This window comes from Aulostomus chinensis, chromosome 19 (assembly GCF_037954235.1).
Source record: "Aulostomus chinensis isolate RoL2024-O1b breed Wild chromosome 19, RoL_Achi_v1.0, whole genome shotgun sequence".
Classification (NCBI taxonomy): Eukaryota; Metazoa; Chordata; class Actinopteri; order Syngnathiformes; family Aulostomidae; genus Aulostomus; species Aulostomus chinensis.
This window is the reverse complement of record NC_141338.1, coordinates 4,842,234-4,863,453: the sequence shown is the minus strand read 5'-3', so window position 1 is coordinate 4,863,453 and position 21,220 is coordinate 4,842,234. Positions and strand designations below refer to the sequence as shown.

General features: G+C 44.3%; 1 protein-coding gene across 2 annotated transcripts; it reads right to left on the bottom strand.

Annotated features, from left to right (window-relative positions):
• Nucleotides 1–1,010: 1,010 nt before the first annotated feature.
• ttll11 (tubulin tyrosine ligase-like family, member 11) lies at nt 1,011–20,888 on the bottom strand. Of its 2 annotated transcripts, none has more exons than XM_086186964.1 (10): nt 19,807–20,888; nt 15,509–15,608; nt 14,300–14,433; nt 13,194–13,484; nt 12,822–13,106; nt 11,563–11,658; nt 11,362–11,474; nt 4,041–4,286; nt 3,855–3,961; nt 1,011–1,471 (listed from the first exon to the last, which is right to left on the bottom strand). In XM_086186964.1, the coding sequence occupies exons 1-10, from the start codon at nt 20,287–20,289 to the stop codon at nt 1,164–1,166; spliced, it is 2,163 nt and encodes a 720-aa protein (XP_086043090.1). In that variant the 5' UTR covers nt 20,290–20,888; the 3' UTR covers nt 1,011–1,163. The 2 variants fall into 2 exon arrangements, with proteins under 2 accessions (XP_086043090.1, XP_086043091.1); XM_086186965.1 differs by lacking the exon at nt 1,011–1,471 and adding an exon at nt 1,489–3,614.
• Between the last annotated feature and the right edge of the window lie 332 nt (nt 20,889–21,220).

Here is a 21,220-nt window from a genome sequence, read left to right as displayed (position 1 = left end):
AGTATGTGTAGCACAAGTGTTGTGTATTAGTTTTTCGTTGTGTTACAGCTGCACAGCCTGCAGGTGTAGCAGTGAAACACATTGGTGTTCTTCCTCTGACAGGTGCAGCCCCTGACTCTTGGTCTGCTCTAGACAAATGAACCCTGCTCATTTTGGTATGAATTGAGAAACGCTTGTGTCAAGTCGCCGCAGTGTAAAGAGGCTGAAACTCTGTGACCTTGCAGCTTAATATCCTCCAGCCACTGTCACTGTGTGCAAGATTGACAGCTGCAACGTTTTATTATAAAAATCTTTTTCTTTTAGAAAAACAAAAATGCGCCAGTCTAAATTTCTATTTGCCATGCAATTACTTCTGAATTAATGAATCCCCTGTGGCAGTAGTGTGGATACAAAGGAGCACTCCTATGATGTCCCCTCCTCCGTCATGGAGGTCTGAGGCGCCTGACTGGAAAAGCTGCAGAGCTGAAAGGGGGATGAAGTGGCGACGTGGCCTTTTCCCTTTGAATACTTATTCACTTAACTCATCACTAATGGGCTCATGATGCACAGCTGAGCCACTGGCTGTAAATAGGCTTTCAGCATTGAGCTAAACACACACACAAATAAAATACAAACACACATAAAGAAGCCACACACACACACACACACACTCAGTCACGCTTACATCCATCTCTGTGCAAATGGGTTTTTGTGCAAAGTCAATGTAACACACATACTAAGGACTTTCCCTTCCACCAGTTTATTGTGGTGAGTTTAAATGAACCGACTGCAGCTTGAGAGGCTAATGTCATCCCTGAAAAGAGCTCGTCTCAGTGTGTGTGTAAGTGTGTGTTGCCAGACAAAGGTGAAGGGAAGCAATAGCTGCCCTGTAGAATCAGTAAGAACATGAAGAAGCAGCCACATCTTCTTCAGAGGCGCACTACAGGATTGCAGGAGGGGGACACACACTCCCGCCTCCTCATAGCCCTCGTTCTGTTACTGCTCTGACCCCCCCCCCCCCAACACCCCTTCGCTGCAGAAACAGCAATCAGGCTGAGAATAGTCCTCCTGCAAGTCAACCAGCAGGGGTCAAGCTAGTCCCTCTCTCAGCTGCCTAATTCTCTGTGCCCCAGGAGGAGCCTAAAGGCAGTGATTTGAGGCTGGATGAGGGGGCGGAGCCCCCCTCAGTTGTCTACGTTGGCCCTGAGAGAGCGAGGCTTGAGTCTCTGCTGCATCCGGTAGTCATGACTGGCAGCCCTTCGCAGCGGAGCAGGCGAGTACAGCTGAGGGTTGGTGAGGCCCACGGTCTTGACGCTCCGTGGCAGCGCCCTGCTGCAACTCACAGAGCGCCGGTCCTCCACGCCAGGCTGGGATTCCAGCTGAGCTTCGCACAGCTCCAGCAGAGATACCACCTGCTCCCTCAGGGCCAGGGATTTGAACCTGCGAGCTCCCAGGAAGGAAAACGCTTCCACAAATGCTTGCAGTCCCATACCTGACAAAAACAACACATTGTAGGACAGAAGTCAACGTCAACAGTCGTCATCACAGGTGAAGAAAAAATGTTACAATGCTACTCAGAGAGTTAACACTGCTGCTAGTGACATTTACAGGCTGAGAGTGTATAAATAGAATGTGTTCATGTTGCTGTTGTTATTACTGTTATTATGGCTGGCATTAGTTCATTGATTAGAGAAAAATTAACAACACAGATTCAGCTTGTAAGCGAATGCAACGGAGCAGAAAATTTCCCTTGAATGAATTTTAACGGGAAGTTAAGCTCAGGAACTTTGGTAAACATTGTATTTTTTTCTTTGTTTCAAAAGAGTTGGAAACCTTAAATGTGAATTTTTGTGAACATTTTGAAATTAACAGGACTAGAATTGACATTGACTGGTAACTGGGACCAGGCTTCACAGGCACAGACTGTTAGCATCTTTATCAGATTACGGAGAAAACATTTCTTCTACTTCATGTCTCTTCTTGTTCAATGAATAAATCTATTACAGCTCTACTCACAAATGAGTGGAGACACAAATTTCATTGAAAAAAAAGTGGATTTCAAATGTTTACATATATAGTAAGTATAAGTCTATGTATATGCAAGTACTGTATATGGTGAAGCATAAATTAGCCTGGAATGTCCAGTTTATTCCTGTTAATCTGCATGATGGATTCAGAACTGGACAGCACTGGAACACATATTTACATTTACTTTAGGATAGAAATTCTACCTCAGTTCTGTGTTTTAGCTGAACAAGAAGCTGTGAACAGGAAAGTTGACCTTTGACCTTTTGGATACAACATACCAGCACTTCATCGACTTTTCTTTTCAGACATTGGTGTGAAATCACTCCGAGGATTCTTAACCTATGCGCTGAGAGGTAGGGTTAAAGCGACCTTAACCTTTGACCTCTGAATTCGGACTGTTTGTTGCCAGGTGTGGTGGAATTCCTCCAGGTATTCCAGAGATTCATGAGAATCTGAGTACAGGCCCCAGTAATAACCAGCACTGAGACATAGATATCCATGTATTTCTACACTGCACATACGCTGCTGCGGAGTTATCTGGATTTTTGCCTCTACTGAAAACGAGCCCTCAGTCTCCCCTCTGCTCATTAAACCTCCAACAATGAGGGGGTGAAGGGGGGGGGGGGGGGCACCTTAAGAAAACTCGACGAGAAAGAGCTGATTTTGCGCCCACGGGTCTCCTAAATATTCTACTGCAGCCTATTATTGTGGAGCTGGAGGAGGGAGGCAGATGTACCAGACACGGAGGAATTCACGGTGTGAGCATGTCGATTCAGTCTGGACTACAACGACAAAGATGCTCGTTCGTTTGCTGGGAAGTTAACGTTTCCTACAAATCACAAGTGGAGTGTTTACTATAAATTCATTCATGTAGATTTTAACCTTTTATTTCACATCCTTAGTAACAGTGTTCACCAATTAAATTGCATTATACAGCAAAACATATTACCCCAAAAAAATATTTCTCTCTTCATGCCAAAGTCCAATTGTTTTAACTGAACACACTGGCCATGTCACTCCATCCACCCGTCAACTGTCTTCTACTGTAGCAGCACAGAGTGCAACCTTAAAGCTGGAGGGAGGACCGTTCAACGGCAGGGAGTCAAGTACGAGTTTCCTGATGGTCAGTTAGCTGTGCTAACTACAGCTGACATTAGTCTGATTAGCTGACTCATCCCGATGGTGCCCGGAGCCATACCTAGCAAGAAAACCAGTTCAGTACTGCTCTGACTGCGTATGGCGAGCTCTCTTAGCATTTAACGGGTCGTGGTCTCCCATTGGCTACAGCTACTCCCTCTCATACTACTTGTTTTTGACACAGGAACACAAAAAACGCTGAAGCAAATCGCAACCAGTCTTCCATTTCTGTAGGACTTTATCTAAACGAAACTGACAAAATAAAACAGAAAATTTTTAAATACAAGCTTCATGCCACATCCTGATTCTCCATAAATCCTCTGATGCTCACAGAAGTAACAGAGTCTGACTGGAGTCTCCCTGAATTTGTATGAGCTCATTTTCAATTCAGCCCACAATCTCTTCCGAACAGGCCCTTCCATCTCGGTCCATGTGATCTCCATCCATCCGCTCCCTCTCGCAAACATTCCCTGCAAGGTGCAATGTGTGAATAATTCATGTGGGAAAGTCTCTTCTCCGCTGTCACATTGTGATCTCAGCTCATTTCAATTATAGGGCCGCAGTGTCAGAAGACATCTGACAAAGAATGACAAGCAATTATCTCCATGCACAGTTTTTGGTGAGAGCCTCAAGGATACCTGCTCTCTGTCCTCCGGTGGTGTGTCTTTGTGATGCTTCTGTTTCAGCGCGTGTGCACGTGTGTGTGTTACCTGCTTCTCTGGAGTCGGGCGTCGCTCCAGACCAACGCCGTGTGATGTCGATGTAGAGGATGTCCACCGAGGCCATGGTGAAGTTACTGTTGCTGAGCTTACAGGTCCTGAACACACACAGGGAGTCACTCTGACATCTCAGTCCACGTTTCACTGTTTTTCATTGTTACTGGATGTTATTTATACCTGATGAATGTTCTGAAGGCGGTGGGACCCAGACGCATGTTGCCTTTGACGCCCAGGAAGCGGATGAATAGAGCTGCGATTCGCTCCACAAGCCTCAGGTAGTTGAACTGCTTGGTGTACTTGGGGTAGACCTGCTTCAGACACAGCGAGGGCAGAACTCCTCCATCATCAGGGTTCCTGTCTTGGGATTCGGCCTCCGTAGGAATCTCCTCCCCGTGTTCCAACCCGCCAGCCTTTGGTTGGGAACTTTCATCAGAAAAGAGCAGAACAGAACCACAAGGATTGATCTATCACTCTGTATTTCAGTGATGGTCGAGTAGATGACATTACACAATTCATGAAGGTCAGAAAGGTTCCTAAAGTTCAGTCTACTTCTTTCCAGTGCTAAATGTGATTGCAGCCCTGAAGTAAATCCAGACAGAAGCTCTTTAATGCTGCAGTGAATCTGACCGTTCCAAACTTTTCTGATTTGCAAATGAAAAATGTTCAACTTCCCTGTTGCCTGCAGCCAGAACTTCCCGTCAATTTGAAGGCAAAAGCCCTCTTGAGATATTGTAGGCTACTTCTGTATTTTTCTGTACGCACACCCCCCCCCCCCCACACACACACACACAAAGTAGAATCGTCTCGAGTTCCACTCCACACCAGAATAACAACTACCTTTTCACCGTGTGCATTCAGGTTGCTGTAATTTCTCTACCTTCTGGAGCAAAAGAGAGCAATACCACAGCTGTCTTTTCTCTGCAGCATTTTTAATGTCTTCTCTCCCGCATGAACGGCCCAGTTGATGAAAAGACCATCTTCTCTCTGTGGCCAGTGTCTATATTCACAGTTATTGTGCTGTCCAGCAGCACGTCTGAGAAGTGGCCTTCAGTTTCTGCTGTCCTCAACTGCAGGACCACAAAACCAATCCTGTGAGCTTTTGTCAGCAGAGCTACTGGTCGGCGGATACCTGAGTTAAATAAATGCACGGAGCCTTTCACTTCCTCAAGGAAAACAGGACGAATGCTGCTGAATGAAGGGTAAATACTGGCCCTGTCAATTTGAATTCCCACATCTCAGCGCAGCCCTTTTCACTGATTGTTCTTACCATCATACATCTGCATCCGTGGGAGGACGTTCAGCAATGAAAATGTAGAAATCAGTGCATACTCCTAAAAAGACAGATATGTAATACAGCAATAAAAAAGAGTCCCAGACAGGAAGGGGACTTGGTGCAGGAGCAGCGGTGTGACTCATAAAAATCTCTATACCCAGAAGAATCCTCTTGAAAAGCTACAGTGCTTCTCTGAAGTCGTTTTATTCTGTGAAGGACATTATTCAAAGAAATCCTGGGCTTGCACAAAGACCCGTATCACCAATTCCATAGCAACTACCAATGGTACAAGTCAATATAAAAGCGCTCGTTTTAATTAGCAAACAGAAGATTCAGTTTGTCGCTCTCGTGTGGCATAAAAGTAGTCAGAAGGGAAAGAAATGCAAATAACAAGTCATTAGGGCTAAATGTATTACAGGAAGTCTTTACAGATGGATCCTGAGGCTGAAAATTAATTCAACATGCAAGATGCACGCAACACCTTTAGGTGAAAATGGAAAGTTTACAAAGAAAGCTGACGCTCTGAGGTCAACGCCACAGTTTAGCAGCAACGCAGGGATTTCAGCCCCCTGGCCACTGTGGGAGTTACAGGTCAAGTTATTTCTCCCTCTGAGAACTTATCTGAACTTTGCCCTTCACACTACTACACCTTCCTGTCGCTCACGGCTCACCACTTCAATGCCACGGGATTTTCTGCTTCTCAGAATAAACGAAGGGGAGCCAGGTACTGCGCGTTTCTCTCTGCGATATGTACGTGTGCATCTCTGTTGCTATTGCACGAGCAAAGCGTCATGTGACCTCCCACAAGTTTCATAACTGAGTGGTGCAGGATTGAGTTCTAAAACTCTGAAATAAATTAGCATTGCTCCAAAAAAAAATGTATTGGATATTTGGTCGACACCAGCTAACCATATTTTACCATGTAGTTCTACGATATAAAATACATCCGTTAATGCACTTCTAACAATGGCATTTACACTTTAAAGTGGTGCTCATTTGTGAAGATTACCTTGCAAAACTAAACAGGCACAGTGCTCACGTTCAGTAGTCATCTGATGTAATGATCCCATTGGCTTCCTGTTGAGGAGCCTATCGTGATGCTAACTTCTGGGCTGGCCAACAAAAGACTCCTCCAACTCTGTTGTTGCTACCTCAGCCACTGAACACACCTGTACGAAGGTTCTGCATCTAGTTACTTGTGCATGAAGGCAACTGAGAGAAACACGCCGAGGTACATTTACATGGAGGGGATCCGTTACTGCTGACTTTCAGGAGGAGGCAGTTTCTTTCTCCATGAATTAGTAAGCAGTGTGAACGGTACTGAGTGAGTGCTGCTGAATGTTTAATAGAATCAATCATCCCACAGCAGCCAGAAGGACACCGCCCACATCTGTTTTGACAGGACAGGCTTGGCTAAAAACCGACATGTCTTCAAAGTCACTGAAAGACAGCCAGACAGACAGCGAATGTCTACAAACACTCAGCACACTGACAGAGGAAAATGATGGAGGTGACATGAGGGGTGGCAGCTTATTAAAAAAGAGATACAGAGGCTTGGTGCCATATGTTAGGTGAGGGTGTACGAGGAGGAGGGCGAGGTCAAATCCAGCAGTCAGTCCTGCAGAATAAAATCTTCTTAAAAGAATCAAGTGTCTGCACAGTGATCATTTCATCATACAAGCACTGATGATGTTAGCGTGCGCAAGGTGTAGCGTCACGCCGGAAGGAGGCCACGAGTTACTGCGGTCACCAAGATTTTTGTGTTGACATCAGTTCTGATTGGAGCCAGAGCTGATAAATACCGTGTCTACTGCAGGGTCATTTAGCCTGTGACTGAATTTCATTTAGCTCCTTTTCATTGGCAGACAAAAGCCAGATGTTAGCGGGGTGCTGACCTGTGGACGGAAGGCTTTAAGTGCATCAAGATTCTCTGGTGAAGGATTATTTCTCGACTCCAAAAACGACAGCAATAGTCTGTTATAGTGGTTGTATTTCTGCGTGTTGATCATTAGCAGGGAGACGTGCATGGTGATATAATGGAATGCAGTTGCTAACGATTCCCAGCTTGTCGATCATTCTCTGTCCTCGCTGACATTCAGAGCAAATCCGCAGACGCCATAACATTTTAACTACAGCAGAAAAAGAGATTCAACGTGCTCAGATCACTGCAGCCTGCTGACAGACATCCCGACTAGTTCAAGACTTCAAAAACAAAGAATGTAATACAGTACAACACATGACATCATGCTCATGACCCGAGATATAAGGCTGCTCGTAGGAGACATGAGTCTCAGCTAGTCACCATCTGTGAGGGCTGTAACATGGCTGATTAACCGTGAGCCTTCAGCTCACACTTGAGAAGTTAGCATTTCTTTTTGCCTCCTCAACTTCCACTTTCTGAAATATGCTGCCCCCTACTGACTTCAACTAACTTCTCCCCACCACCTCCGAATGTAAATTTAATGTTAATGCACCTGTGAAAACAAGCTTCTTTTTTTTTGTTCTCACCCACACATTGTATAACGGCTCATAAATCATCCGGAGAGACATAAAACACAAGATTCATGAGCTTCCTGAGTACAGAAGTACAGCACTGGTGTCAACACAACCTCCTCCTCAGAGTCCCACTCTCATCTCTGTCACGTCCTCAACCCTCTTCCACCATTTTGGAGTCTGCTTCACGTAAAAACACAATGTCTCCTTTTACTGGCCGCAACTTTTCTTTTGTGTTTTGCTGCCCAGCTGTACTGTTATATCGTTGTGTGCCTGATCAGGTCTCACCTCTCTTTCACTTCTTCTTGACAAATGAAATTCACGCGGGGGAGTGACTCTTGTGTTAATTGTTCCGAATGACTGAATCCAGTCCATCCCACTGCAGACGAGCTGCTGGCAAACCCCAAAGGTGCATTTGCTTACTGTACTGCTAGACCATCTGCCCAGCTGCCTGCCAGGTAACGGCAGCGGTAAAATGAGTCCATGTGTGCAGGACCAAGAGAAAAGTTGCCTTTCTCACTGAAATATCACTGAATTTAAAGCAATCTTTGCATGTGAGTGGCAGTTTGTTTTATTGCATGTCTTTGTCATAATAAAAGCAATATTCCACCAGGGGTGCTTTAGATTTTATTCTGTGATTGTATAATATTAAAACTGTTAAAGTGCCAATCAAAAGACTGCTTGGTAGGATTGTAAGCATGCCAAAATGTTAAAGGGAGATTATTAATCCAATAATTTTGATGAACAAGAGTTAGTGAGAGGTTTTACACAACAATTTCTATTTCATTTCAGTCAATTGCCTACCTACTACCTATGCCTGACATCAGTGTCTTAAATTTGGGGCGAGCGATTTGGAAAACATATCTGATTGGGATTATTTTTGAGACACATTTTCAAGGACGGAGACACAAATATTATATCTTCTGCAATTTAGATACTGCTTGAAATAAAAGTTCAATGAACTGTACCACCTCAATTACCATGAATCTCAATTTGGATGGATTACCCAGGCCTATCTTATGCTTACACACTAATATGTGACATCTGTGGTAATTTGTCAGTGCCTTTATTAGTCTGAGTCACCATCTCACCATCAGCATCCCAGACGTATCAGCAGCCGCAGCCCAGCAACTGATCAGCGACTTAAATATATTGTCACTCTCCATGAAGTTTAAAAAATATTCCAACTACTTGTATACTGTTCAGTCACATGACCCCTCCATGCAACACATAGGAATTCAAAGCCTGAGTGCTGGTAAGATCCAGGTCCTCCACATCACACACACACACACACACACACACACACACACACACACACACACACACACACACACACACTCCTGGCCAGGGTTGCCGTTTCCTCTATGAGCAACACTATGAATCATATCTTTGTAAAAATCTCTGCTCTTGTTTTCCTCCACGATGTGCAGCGCCACAGTCTGGACCTAATCCTCTTTCCACCACACGACTGCAGATTGTAAAAATACCTTTAGATGTTCTATGAAAATATTCTTCTACTACTTATTTGGCCCGAAGAGTGAACAAAAAGAAAATCTGGGAACATACTGATGTGAGCAACAATATCCTCAACGCAATAAGCTTCCAGCCCCTGAACGATTACGCACCTGAAAATCTCTATGTGTTGAAACGAACAGCTAACCACATACAGACATTTTGACTGTACAACTGTTCTGCCCCTAAAATAATATACTCTCAGAAAAACAAACCCAAAAAGAAATGATCACATCTAAATGCCATTAGCAAAACGACATTCCAAAGTGCTATAAATTATCACAACTACATCGTCCTCCGCAAATTATTTTCTCACTTATCGGTTGTTTGGTTTATGAAAGACAAATAACAGTGGGAAAAAAATGTCCATCAGAATTGTCTAAATGCCAAGATGATGTCTTAGACTGGTTGTCCACAAAGCTTTTGCAATGCGCAATAATATGGAACTAACAGAGAATGGAACCCAGATGACATTTGTCATTTTTTCTTGAATAGCGATGTGCTAATTGGTTGTATAATGCTTGTAGCTTAATTATCCATCAACCAACTGCAGCAGCTCCACTTAATGATGGACTGTATGAGCAGTGAAACCGGTACTGTGAAGATGCATGCTGAAGGAAACCCAACTCGGAGTGTAAACTGATGAACTGATGAATCGATGCAGAGCAGAGCAGAACTCCGGTGCATCGTTTCAGACCAGATCAGTCAAAAGCTGAACACATGGCGTATTTACACCTCTCAATACGAGGCATTCATGTTCTTAAGGGGAGAGTAAAGCGACATTGTCTCTCCTCCAGGACCCCCCACCCCACACTCACTGATAACCCACCCCCACCCTCTCCTCTTTCTGCTCTTCTTTTCGTCAAAACATGGTGGAAACTGAATGTTTGATATCATCGCACCAAATGTTCATAGAGCAAGACTGTGGTTTAAGTTCAGGCTTCACAATAAAGCTGGAAGCTGCTGCAGCAGGACGTGGCTGACAGCAGGGAACTACGCTGCAGTACAGCACTGATCTCCTGACCCACATCCTCAGACGCGATGACATCACACACCTGCAGCTTCGAGCACGAAACGGAGCATAAGCGTCTCCTTCGGCACACAGACTCTCTTATCAAAAACCACAACAGTCTCATTAAGCTACAAATGAAATTCCTCATTAACAGCGGTCGATCTCTCTCTCGTTACTGGATTTCATACAAACTTCAAGATTTCTTCTCCCAACTTGACAGTTCCGCTAAAGCGTTGCTGTTGCATCGTTCTGTACACCCATCTATTGTGACTTATTTTGATTCCATGGTCAAAAAAACGTCCCTCTCTTGAGTTGCAGAACTTGAAATGCGCCATGATCCCGTCAGTGGACAAGAATCAAGATGTGTATCATATCAGCATCTACAGGTGAGACCCCCTCCCACCACCACACACACACACACACACACACACACGCACACACACGCACACACACTAACTCATGGCCTGAGGTTTAGGTCAACAATGTGAGGGACATGAGATTAAGGGTCTCCACAAGTGTGCAGACAGGAACCAGTTCAAAGGTGCTAAATTGAAACTCGTCACACAAACCGCAGCATCATTTGTCTCAAGACAATGACAGCTGCTCTGCTGAGTCAAGCTGGATGGAAATATAGCAATCCAGAAGAACAAGGATTAAATCTATTATAGGGGGATTACAGCAATATGTTACTGGACATGAATATAACAGTAAACTGGGTATTATCTCTCACACTTGCAGAATAAAGCAGATCAACTATCGAATAGATAATCTGGGAACTAGGCAAAAAAAAAGGATTGAGGAAGAGGGGGGAGAGGAAAAGAATGAAAAGTAAGGAGAGGAAAGAAGGACAGAGTGAAGAAAAGTAGATGGTGGTAAAATAGAAACAGTAAATCCTCTTGTCAGAGAGGAAAAACGAATTGAGAGGGAAGAAAACGAACCCTAATGGTAGAGGAGATTTACTGGCAGGCACCACACAGAGCCAGTCAGCCAGGGAGACTGAGCCACCAGACTTGTACAGTAATGTGTGATTTTCCATCACGCCTCAGCTGAGTTTAATTTTTCCATTTAACAGGCTTATAGAGAGCTGTGCTTTGAGGAGGGAGAGGCAGAGTAAGATATCATGTCCTTCAAGGTGGACTCCGAAGCCCAGCAGAACAGGAATAGGAAGATCTAAGAATGCCGCTGATATTTTATGAGTGTGTGTTTACATTGAGTGCCTCTTGAGGCCAGGGTCCATAAGGCGCAGCGTGTCCCTGATCACACCCACTTTGACCTCTTCATCCACTGGACTGGGAACATATTCAAACACTCCTGGTGCCACCTGGAAACAAGACAAGAACTCACTACATCTGAGTGAATAACAGCTCATGAAAGTATGATGGTACAGCGATGGCGGGCTTGCCTCCTACCTCCTGTTCGTGTTCTATTCTCATACTGGGGTTGGAATTGACCTCCAGTAAAACTGGCTTCAGGTTCTTCATCATCAGGATATCAAAGCCTAAAATCTGAGACACAAACGATTAAGTCCACTGAGTGAATTTGACCTTTTCCATGCAGAGTAAACTAGAGGGACCCCAGGCCAGCAACGACCTGTTGAATAACTGACATCAGGATCAACACCAAGTCCTACACACAGTATTCATAGTATACATACAGTATTCATAGTATACACACAGTATTCATAGTATACATACAGTATTCATAGAATACATACAGTATCTGACACCCTGATCAAACAAATTACCTGAGAAACTGAAAAAGAAAATGTCCAAGAATGCAGAAATGGGAAATTGTTAAACTCTGGTCTACAGTCTAATGTTGGCTCCACTGTAACTTCCCTGCTCTCTCTGGGGGGACGGGGGTTAAAATTCCCCGACCACCGTGTCTGCCTGCACCGAACCACATTTTAAAACTAGTGCACAACCATGCCAACACACAGGTTTTCGTCAGGGTTATGAGAGTGGAGCGGAACTAAGTAAAAACTAGAGGGCATTTGGAAAGTGCATAACTCCTCCGAGACATCTTACTGACAGACCTCAGCCAAATCTAGTGGAAGAGAAAAGGCATTTTTCTCCATGTTGAACGGACGCGCACAAAATGTGTTCTTCCATTGCCGATGTTACACCCGTCCACTGAGTTGGCAAAAAAAAAAAACAGCCTTGTAGTGTTTCCAGAAGCCTGCTGACAGCCAGACAAACGGCGCTAATCACATTACATCCTTGGTAGAACGAACAAACCATAACAATGGCCGACACCGAGACGACACACTACAACTGGATCGATTGGATCAATCATTTGACAATCTGCTGTCACAGTTCCAGACGAATCAAAACAGTTGGAAATACAATGTTCCGTCAGGTGATGCTAAAACCATGAAAAATCACCAACTAAACCACTGCTTGTCTGGAAATATTGATTAAAGTATTTGAAATACCCTAATTTTTTTCTCTCTTCGTAACAAGGTCCATGTTACACTGCTCTACAAGACAGTGACAAACAAACCTGAGTGCGTCCAGTGACCACGATTTGTCTCAAATGTAATGGTTCTTTCTTGGCCTACACTGCTGCTTCGAGCAGACAGACAGACCGACAAACAAACAAATACAACAGATGCAGACAAAAAAAAATAACCTCCTCTGCAATATTAATCCATGTGTGTACTACCCACCTGGAAGCATGTGGGTCCAGGTTTACCAGGCGGTATATCGGCCTGATAGTAAACTTTAAGTTCAGGCACCACGGCGATGACGGTTTTGATGACAAGAGCAATGATGTCGGACCACACTCTCTTGATGTCCACACCTTTAGCAGCCAGCCGGTACAGCACGCTGGAGAGGGTGCGCTTGCTGCCTGTGCTCTGGCTGTCTGAGTGGACAAAGTTGCCACTGTGGACATTCAGGGAGTAGTTGGTCAGGTGCATGAAGACATGGCTCAGATTCTTCTGGCTTGGCTCCTGCACAGAGTAGAATTTTAACGATCAGGGTCTGATCTTATCTTTTCAGAGTGAATCTTCTGTTTTCATTTATGTTGTCATAGCTACCTGGTAGGGCTCAGTGCAAAAACGTGTCAGGCCTTCCTTGGCAATATAGACCTCCAATGGCTCCATGGACTTTATCAGCACGTAGAGGCGGATATCAAACTTGAGCTTGTCGATGAGTAATGGCTTTTGGATGTACTCCTGGACTACAGCCTGTTTGGCCTGTGAACCCGCCATAAGCTTCAGGTCAGTAGGGTCACGGATGAGGTAGATACCGTCCCCCTGAGAGCCGCCATCTGGTTTGACGATGAAGGTGGGATTCACTGTTGCATCTTTCTCCTTCACCATGCGAATCTGCAGCCGTGGTAAAGAAAAAGGTTAGAGGAATAAAAGGAGGATAAACTGTGAAGTGCTCATTGGTAGCACACGGACCAAAGTTACATCCACTCAGCCAGCCTTTACACCAAGATCCCTACACTTGCCTGCTAAAAGCTCACAGAGGCTTCATGTTCACTGTCCAGTCACCCAAAGTCAGAAAGAAATCATTACCCATATCATTTTACCCAAGGAAAAGTCAAGTCAATCCATTAGTAACACTGTGTGATACTTACATGGATTTAATAAGCTTGCCTTATTAAAACTGTGACACAGATACTTATGTTCATGATTAAGTAAAGAAATCTATTTATTTTTCCAAAGGCAGGCAGTTTTTCCCTGCTGTAGACCAAATAAGAATTAAAATAATGGTATCATGGTGCCCCCTGCTGGGCATTTCATATAGCTGCAGTTTATAATTTTCCTTGAAACAGAGATACCGGGTTGCTCTTGCCATTACCGCCGTATTTAACACCGCTCGTCAGTGAGGACTGCGACCCCCGGTGACTGCACCAGTAATTCAGCCACTGAAATGACACCGAGCTCTGCCAAAGTCTGTGGTGAGAAAACTGTCAGATATTTTAACACTTTCAACTAAAAGTACACTGGTTTTCTGTGGTTGGATGAGATTACACACTTCTCTTTTGTCATGTTCATCGAGAACAGCTCCATAGCTACTCAAAGTAATGCCCATGTTTTCACTGATGTGTATTGCTGAGAATGCTAAAAAAAAAATAAAAAGAAACACTGTATAGTATAAATAAATGAGTTCTTGTAGCAGTTTTCCACTTTACCTGCGTAAGGAACTGCTGGTACTCCTCAGGCAGGATCCAGGAGCGGGGATAGAAGTCGTACTCCTCTGGGAAGAGCTCCTGCATAGTCCGCACCGCGCGACTCAGGTTGATCTTTCTCAACATTTCCACCATTCCTGCAGGGCACAAAGCACAGTTTCAGAGCTGGGAGGTGAAAATCCCCCAGGAGGTGACATTGTTCTCTGAATACAACAGGTTTTAAATAAAGCAAACACATTCAGCAGAGGTAACCAAGTACTTCTACCTCGGAGAGAGAAACTGACATGGATGATATGAGCGTACTAGATGGGTTCGAGTCAGGACACTTGACGCATGTACTAGATATGGTCGTCCATGTCTTACAAATATAATAATGTATTGAAAGAATTGTTACTAACAGACTCTCAGAAAGAACAATGAAATATGTAGTTGAAGCTGTCCTAAACCAGCATTACTACTACTGGCCACTTGGGGGCAGTCTATCAATTACAAAAATAAGTGGTGGCACTGTATGAGAACTAAGCCTGCTTCTCACTTTAATCAGTGTCTTAGTAGAAACAGTTCCTTAAACTATGGCCACTTAATCGTGGCTCCATTTACACTAAAACAGATAGGAAAGCAGGTTTATGCTGAAGACTGAAGTTATTTCCCTCCCACAGTGATCTGTCAGGATTGGAGTGAGCCAACACATATTCACTGCACAATGCACATGCTGGGTGTTTCTGGGTTACCATCCGTCCATCCATTTTCTTCCACTTATTCCTGTTAAGGGTCGCAGGGGGGTTGGAGCCTATCCCAGCAGCTTTCAGGCGAGAGGCGGGGTTCACCCTGGACGGGTCACCAGTCCATCACAGGGCCAACACATTTAGACAGACAACCATTCACACTCACAGCCACAACTACGGTAAATTTGGAGTATCAATCAGTCTGGTCCCCATTTGCATGTCTTTGGACTGTGGGAGGAAGCTGGAGTACCAGAAAGAACCCACACGGGCACAGGGAGAACATGGAGACCCAGAAAGATCCATGATGGAGCCGGGACTCAAACCCAGAACCTTCTTGCTGTGAGGCAACAGTGCTGACCACTGCACCACCGTGCAGCCTGTTTCTGAGTTTATTTTTTAGAATTTTGACAATTTCACAACGTTTCAGTCGCTTAAAATGCCTTGAAAATTTGGAAGTGGAGCGAGTGAGAGGTAAACAAATAAATACCTGGGAACTTGTTCACCTGTCCAGAGACAACATTTTCATTGTCATGGAAGGAAACTCCGTGCCAGTAAATATCACAAGCGGTTCTTCTTCCCAGAGGAAACTGAAGACAGCAGAGGAGAGGAGAGGAGAGGAGAAGAGGAGAGGAGAGGAGAGGAGAGGCGAGGAGAGGCGAGAGAAGTAAAAGTTATAATAAAATTCTTTGTTGATGTTACAGATTACAACAAAATACATGATCTGCATTTTATTCTTTTTGGCTTAAAACACCTTGTGGCATTGTTCACCTCTGACAAACTTGGTAGAATTGTAAATGTTCACTCAAAAATAAAGAAGTAGAGGGAAATCCTACACAGGAACTTGGAAGGCTGGGCCTCCGACCCGTCTTCCTGTGAGGAAACAGTGCTAAAGCACGTCAAGGTTTTATATCTTTAAATTAAAGGCATAATCTGTTGGTGTGACTCAGGACATTAGCAGTGTGTCCCCATGGTGATCCCAGAGGGAGAGGATAATCTCGCCTACCTGCTAGTGCGTGTTGTCATGAGCTGGGAAAGGAGAGAGGAAGTGACACTATAAAAGGATTTAAGGCGAATGGAAATCCTACTGCCACAGGCCGCCGCTTTTGTCCATGACACGTCTACATCTGCTTACTCGCACACGCCATACAGTTTTAGTCTCATTGAATTGGAGCGCGTGGGTGCGTCACACACAAATGGCCGTGTGAATGTGGCCAGCAGTTGTTATGGAGCCATTATTAACCTGTACCGTTGGGGTGTCCTCCACACTTGTGAATTAAAAACTCATATTGTCAGAATATGACACCCCAGTTGGTTTCTGCTTAAAATCCTCTGTAAACGTTGTGGTGGAGGCTGAATCTCCAAACCAGTCGTGGACTTGTGTATTGTTCTTATTGTCTGACGTTAGCAAAAAAACAAAAAACAAAACATCGACTACGAGACTTATTTGCAGGCTTTAGGACTCATTCCTGCACTGCTCTATGCCTCGTATCAGAGCTGGTTTCATTTGTGCCTTCCGTCCTCCAGTTATTGTACTCTGATACGACCCCCCCCCCCCCCCCCCCCCCACCAGCTAGGAGGTAGATCTCTTTCAGAGTGACATCTCATTAATGAGTTAGCATGTGAGTGTGTGAAACAGGGAAACCCTGCATGACAGCCAGGACCTGCTATAAATACCTGCAGAGATCCCAGCGTGTAACTGTCTAATCGCATCACAGGTCAAAGAAGGAAGATGAGGTCACATTAACTGCTTCGTTTCTAAAATAATCAGCGATATGGAAACGCTCGTCTCTGTGTTGTGACCTCATCACATGTGGGCCGAATTTCTGTTCCACACACTGAAGAACAATGTGTCATTTCAGGTATTTTGACAGGGTTTTTTTCCCCGCACACGTTCCATGGTAGTCTAGGGGGCTGGCTTTAGTTAAGTGAAAGTGTCAGCAAAATCTGAGGGATCCTGATCAAAATACCAAGCTCCCCATTAAAACTGCCATGGTTATTTGCCTCGTTTTCTGCACTTGTCACTCTCTGACCCTTTGGCTTGTCATTCTCTTCGCCTAAAAGAGGACTAAGAGTTTATTGGATTAAAGGAGCTTAAGGCTTCTCACTGTTTAGTAGAATGCCATATGCTGAAAGTCAGTTGACAGCTGGCTTCCAGTCACCCGGAAAAAACTGCAGATGTAGGGACATAATACTTGATATGTACCTTAAATCCAGCTATGGAACTCAGTCATTATAGTAATGAAAATAGGGATGAACCAATTGATCAATTATGGGCTGATCACGATGTTGATGATTGTTTTTGCCACAAATGGTTTTTTTGGTCTATTTCAGTAGTTTTTGTGGGTCTTTATACCCCCTTTTGCGTCAGGGAAACTCTATGTCATGAAAAAAAATGCATTTTGTAAACTTTTAGCATTTTATTACCATCTCTGAGTAAAAATTCAATCCAACACGATGTTTGACAGAACGTATTTCATCAACATGAACACATCCCCACTGCCGCCGGGGAACGGCAGCTTGTTTGGAGATGGAATTCAGCAACTCAAAAATCAGCCTCCAACCTCACCTGGCCGACGTATCGAGAGGAGAAGGTCAGTAAAGAAACACTAGTCACTAAAAACTGTGTTCAAACGTTCGCATGGACTTTCCAAAAACAGAGCCTGCGGCTGCAGACTTGGTTAGGCGTGTTGCGACTTCATTACAGGGATTACCAGCAGTCCATATACATTTCAGAAACGGAGAAAGGCTACTGGAGTTTCAACCCTTCAACCATGTTGACAGAAACTCTCAAAATGACACACAGCGCCCTTGACTTAGTCGGGGAGCATCAGCAGGACAAAGCCAGGTAATGTATAGGCCTACTGTCACCCGTCATCCACAGCAGGGCCGCTCGGGTTTGAGTGTCACTGTGTGGTCACCTGTGACAAGTTGAGTCTTTACTTCACCCGTCTACAACACATCGCCGTTCTTTACCCCCATGCATAATGAAGATCATGTTCATAATGGCCGACGGCAGGTATTAATTGTATCACGTTCCACCTGCGTTGCCAGAGACCAGAGTAAGAAGAACTGGATCAATTAGCTATCTCGTAAATATTTCAATGCTAATTCTTATAATTCATCAACAGTGATCCCTTCATGGAGGCACGCAGACTGATACGTTCCATTTATGGCTGAGTTGGGGGTGTTGGGCGGCATCCACCACCAGAGGCACGTCAACGGTCACACCAGCTTTTTCCAAACATCTCCTAAACCGAACAGTTTAACTTGGTTTACTCCGAGTTTTGTTTATGTGTCATACTTATTATGCTGTGTTTTACATATGCTGTTCATATTGTGTGCTTCCATGATTTCTACATCATTTTTGTTGGCACAGTCTTGTGTTCGTCATTAACACCTTACTTGCCAAATTAATTAACTCTTAATCAATCAATCAATCAATCAATCACACGTACTGCCTTTCACTGACTTACAAAGAGCAAATAAAACGTGCTTTTCCATAGTTTCCACGTTAGCTTGAAATTAACTTGATGATGGATTTCACTATGGAACAGTGTCTGGATTGCCTTGTCTCGCGACTGTAATATCTTTATGTCCCAGTCCCCCTGCAGAAATGTAAGTGTTTCTGTGAAATAAAGTATATTATATTATTATTATTATACCTCAAGCGCATGTTGTTTTTCTTGCAATCACGTCCTTCATACACGACCACAAAAAAATATTCAGTTCACATGCTGTGAAGAGATGCTGCCTCTTTGAAAAATCAGATTTTGGCTCGCAAAAAGAAGAAGCACCGTTACATAATCAAGTCGACCGCCATTACATTATTTTTAGGCTTCAGCAGATTGATTTTAATCCCGTTCTGATTATCTACCACAGCGATGATAATGAGCTGCAGTCTCCTGCCATTTCTTGCCATTAAGCCCCATGGAAAGGTGGTCAGGTTCTACCGCTGTGCCTTGCTACTCCTCACAAATATAGGAATGTTTCTGCATAAATCAGCATAGAGACACTTCAGGCAGTCTTTGCTTGCGCATGACCTCTCCAACCCACATTCAGCTCATCAAACCCCTCTGGATCTGTGTCATCACCACCATCCGTTAGAGAGAAAGCCCAAAAACTTCTCCGTCACGAGAGGAGATTTCAGCCGACGGACATTTGTAGGGATGCACAATAATATCAGACATGGGTCATTCTTAATGATGCTTGATCGATGAGCAGAACTGGGCCAACGTCCGCTGTGAGATGATCAGGGAACAACGCTGTAAATTTAGAATTTACAGGATTTCTGCCTTCTTTTTTTTTTTTAAATACAGAAAACCACTAAAGGCTGAAATCACTTGTAAAATATCCGCATTAAAAAAAATGTCATCCCCAAAACACAGGACCTGCATGCGTGTCAAGATGCCTGCTTTTTTTTTCCACTCAGGAAATAACAGATATAGCAGGACATGGGGCAGTGAATGTCTCATCAGTTTCTCTTCTCTTGAATCAGTGGCTGTCAGTCTCATGACACGCTGATGCACTGAGCCCCAGATGTGAGGGATCTGAAGAATGACATTAGCGCTCGGCTCGGTTAGGGATGGGAATCATTAGATCACCGTCCGTGTGTTACCTAAGAGAATTAACTTGGTCTGCCTCTGGGTTATCAATGCCAAAACATGAACGCATGAAAGTTCTATCAGATACCACAGATGGAGGTCTACTCTTTCAAAAACATTGATATGATCTGATCAATTCCCATCCCTAGGCTCACTGGCATGAACGCGCTCTGATGTGACGCACCTCTTTCCATTTCAGCTGCTTGATGCTTAACTTCAGTGCCTCCAGGGAGGTTTTCGCTTTCGATGTGTCCACCGTCACAGGTCTCCTCTTCCTTGCAAGTTTAAATCCCTCCTCATGGTGTGTTTCTTGGATGTTTTTGGAAGGGTGATGGAGGGTCACATAGTTCCCATTAGTCTCCTTTTTGCCCTGCAGCATCTTTCCAGTTCCTCTGATTTGAAGTATCCCTGATCTATTCGAGTCTGAGGGGTGTTTGCCACAAGAGTTCTTATCGTGTTTCCCCTGCTTACTCCGACTTTTCCCTCTATGTTTAGAAGTAGATGCATCTCTTCCAGCAGTGGTGTTGCTGCTGGAGGGGTCTGGTGACACAGAGGCCGGGGGGGAAGACACCTGCTCTTCAGTATCCAGACCCTGCTTCTCTACATCATCCCCGACTGATTTCATTTGACCGAGCTGAAGCTTGACTTTTACATAATGATCACTCATAATAAAAAATGCAACAGCTGAGGCGACTGGATAGGGCACACTTGTACCACCGAGTATAACAGCCAGACACCGGCACACAAACGTTACTCTGTAATAATATGGTACGCATCGCTAGCTTAGATTGCTATTTAAATAAGCAGGTAATTTCAAAATAAAGATGAAAATGAAGATAATGGTGTCAAGCTTCGGCCACAAATGGGTCAACTACAACCCGCTGGCATCTTAAGCGCAGCCTGCAGTGTCACGATCGCTTAATGTCTGTAAATTTTAAAAAGACAATCGGCTGAAAATCACAGCTTGTGTTGACCAGGCAGCTAGTGGAGCTAGCTACTTGAAGATGAAGCTAAATCTGACGCGAGCCGGTCAAACTTAATTTAGCATTAGCTTGACATTACGGTTAACCGCAGACCCTTAACGTCACCTGTGACTCATGGCAGACTCTACCTGACAGATACCGATATGTTCATGTCTAGCGGTGACCAGGCGGTGTAAGGACGCCCACAGTCGGCCGCCCAGTCTGTGTTTCCTCCCTGTGCCGTTAAACATCAGCTACCGAGCAGCAGCGGCAGAAGGCAGAGCCTCCGCCTGCCCAGCCTCCATCTGCCCAACACATATGATGATGCCTTTGGAGCTCCTCGGAACTTCTGGTATTCTCTTGTTACAAGTGCCCTTACATATATTTCTCGTCAAATATATGTATCTATAAATATATAAAAACTGGATAGACTCCTGTGCTAGTGCGTTTTGAATTCATTTAAATATATGACATTAAAATTTGAAGCTGTCAGACTACAATGAAGCACAAAACAGTTTCCAAAACGGGAGAATTAAATATTCTTGACAACACTTGAAGGGACTCAAGGGATGCCAGATCTTTGGGTTTATATCCACCTATTACAGCTAACAGAACAGAAGTATTTCTCTTCCGGAA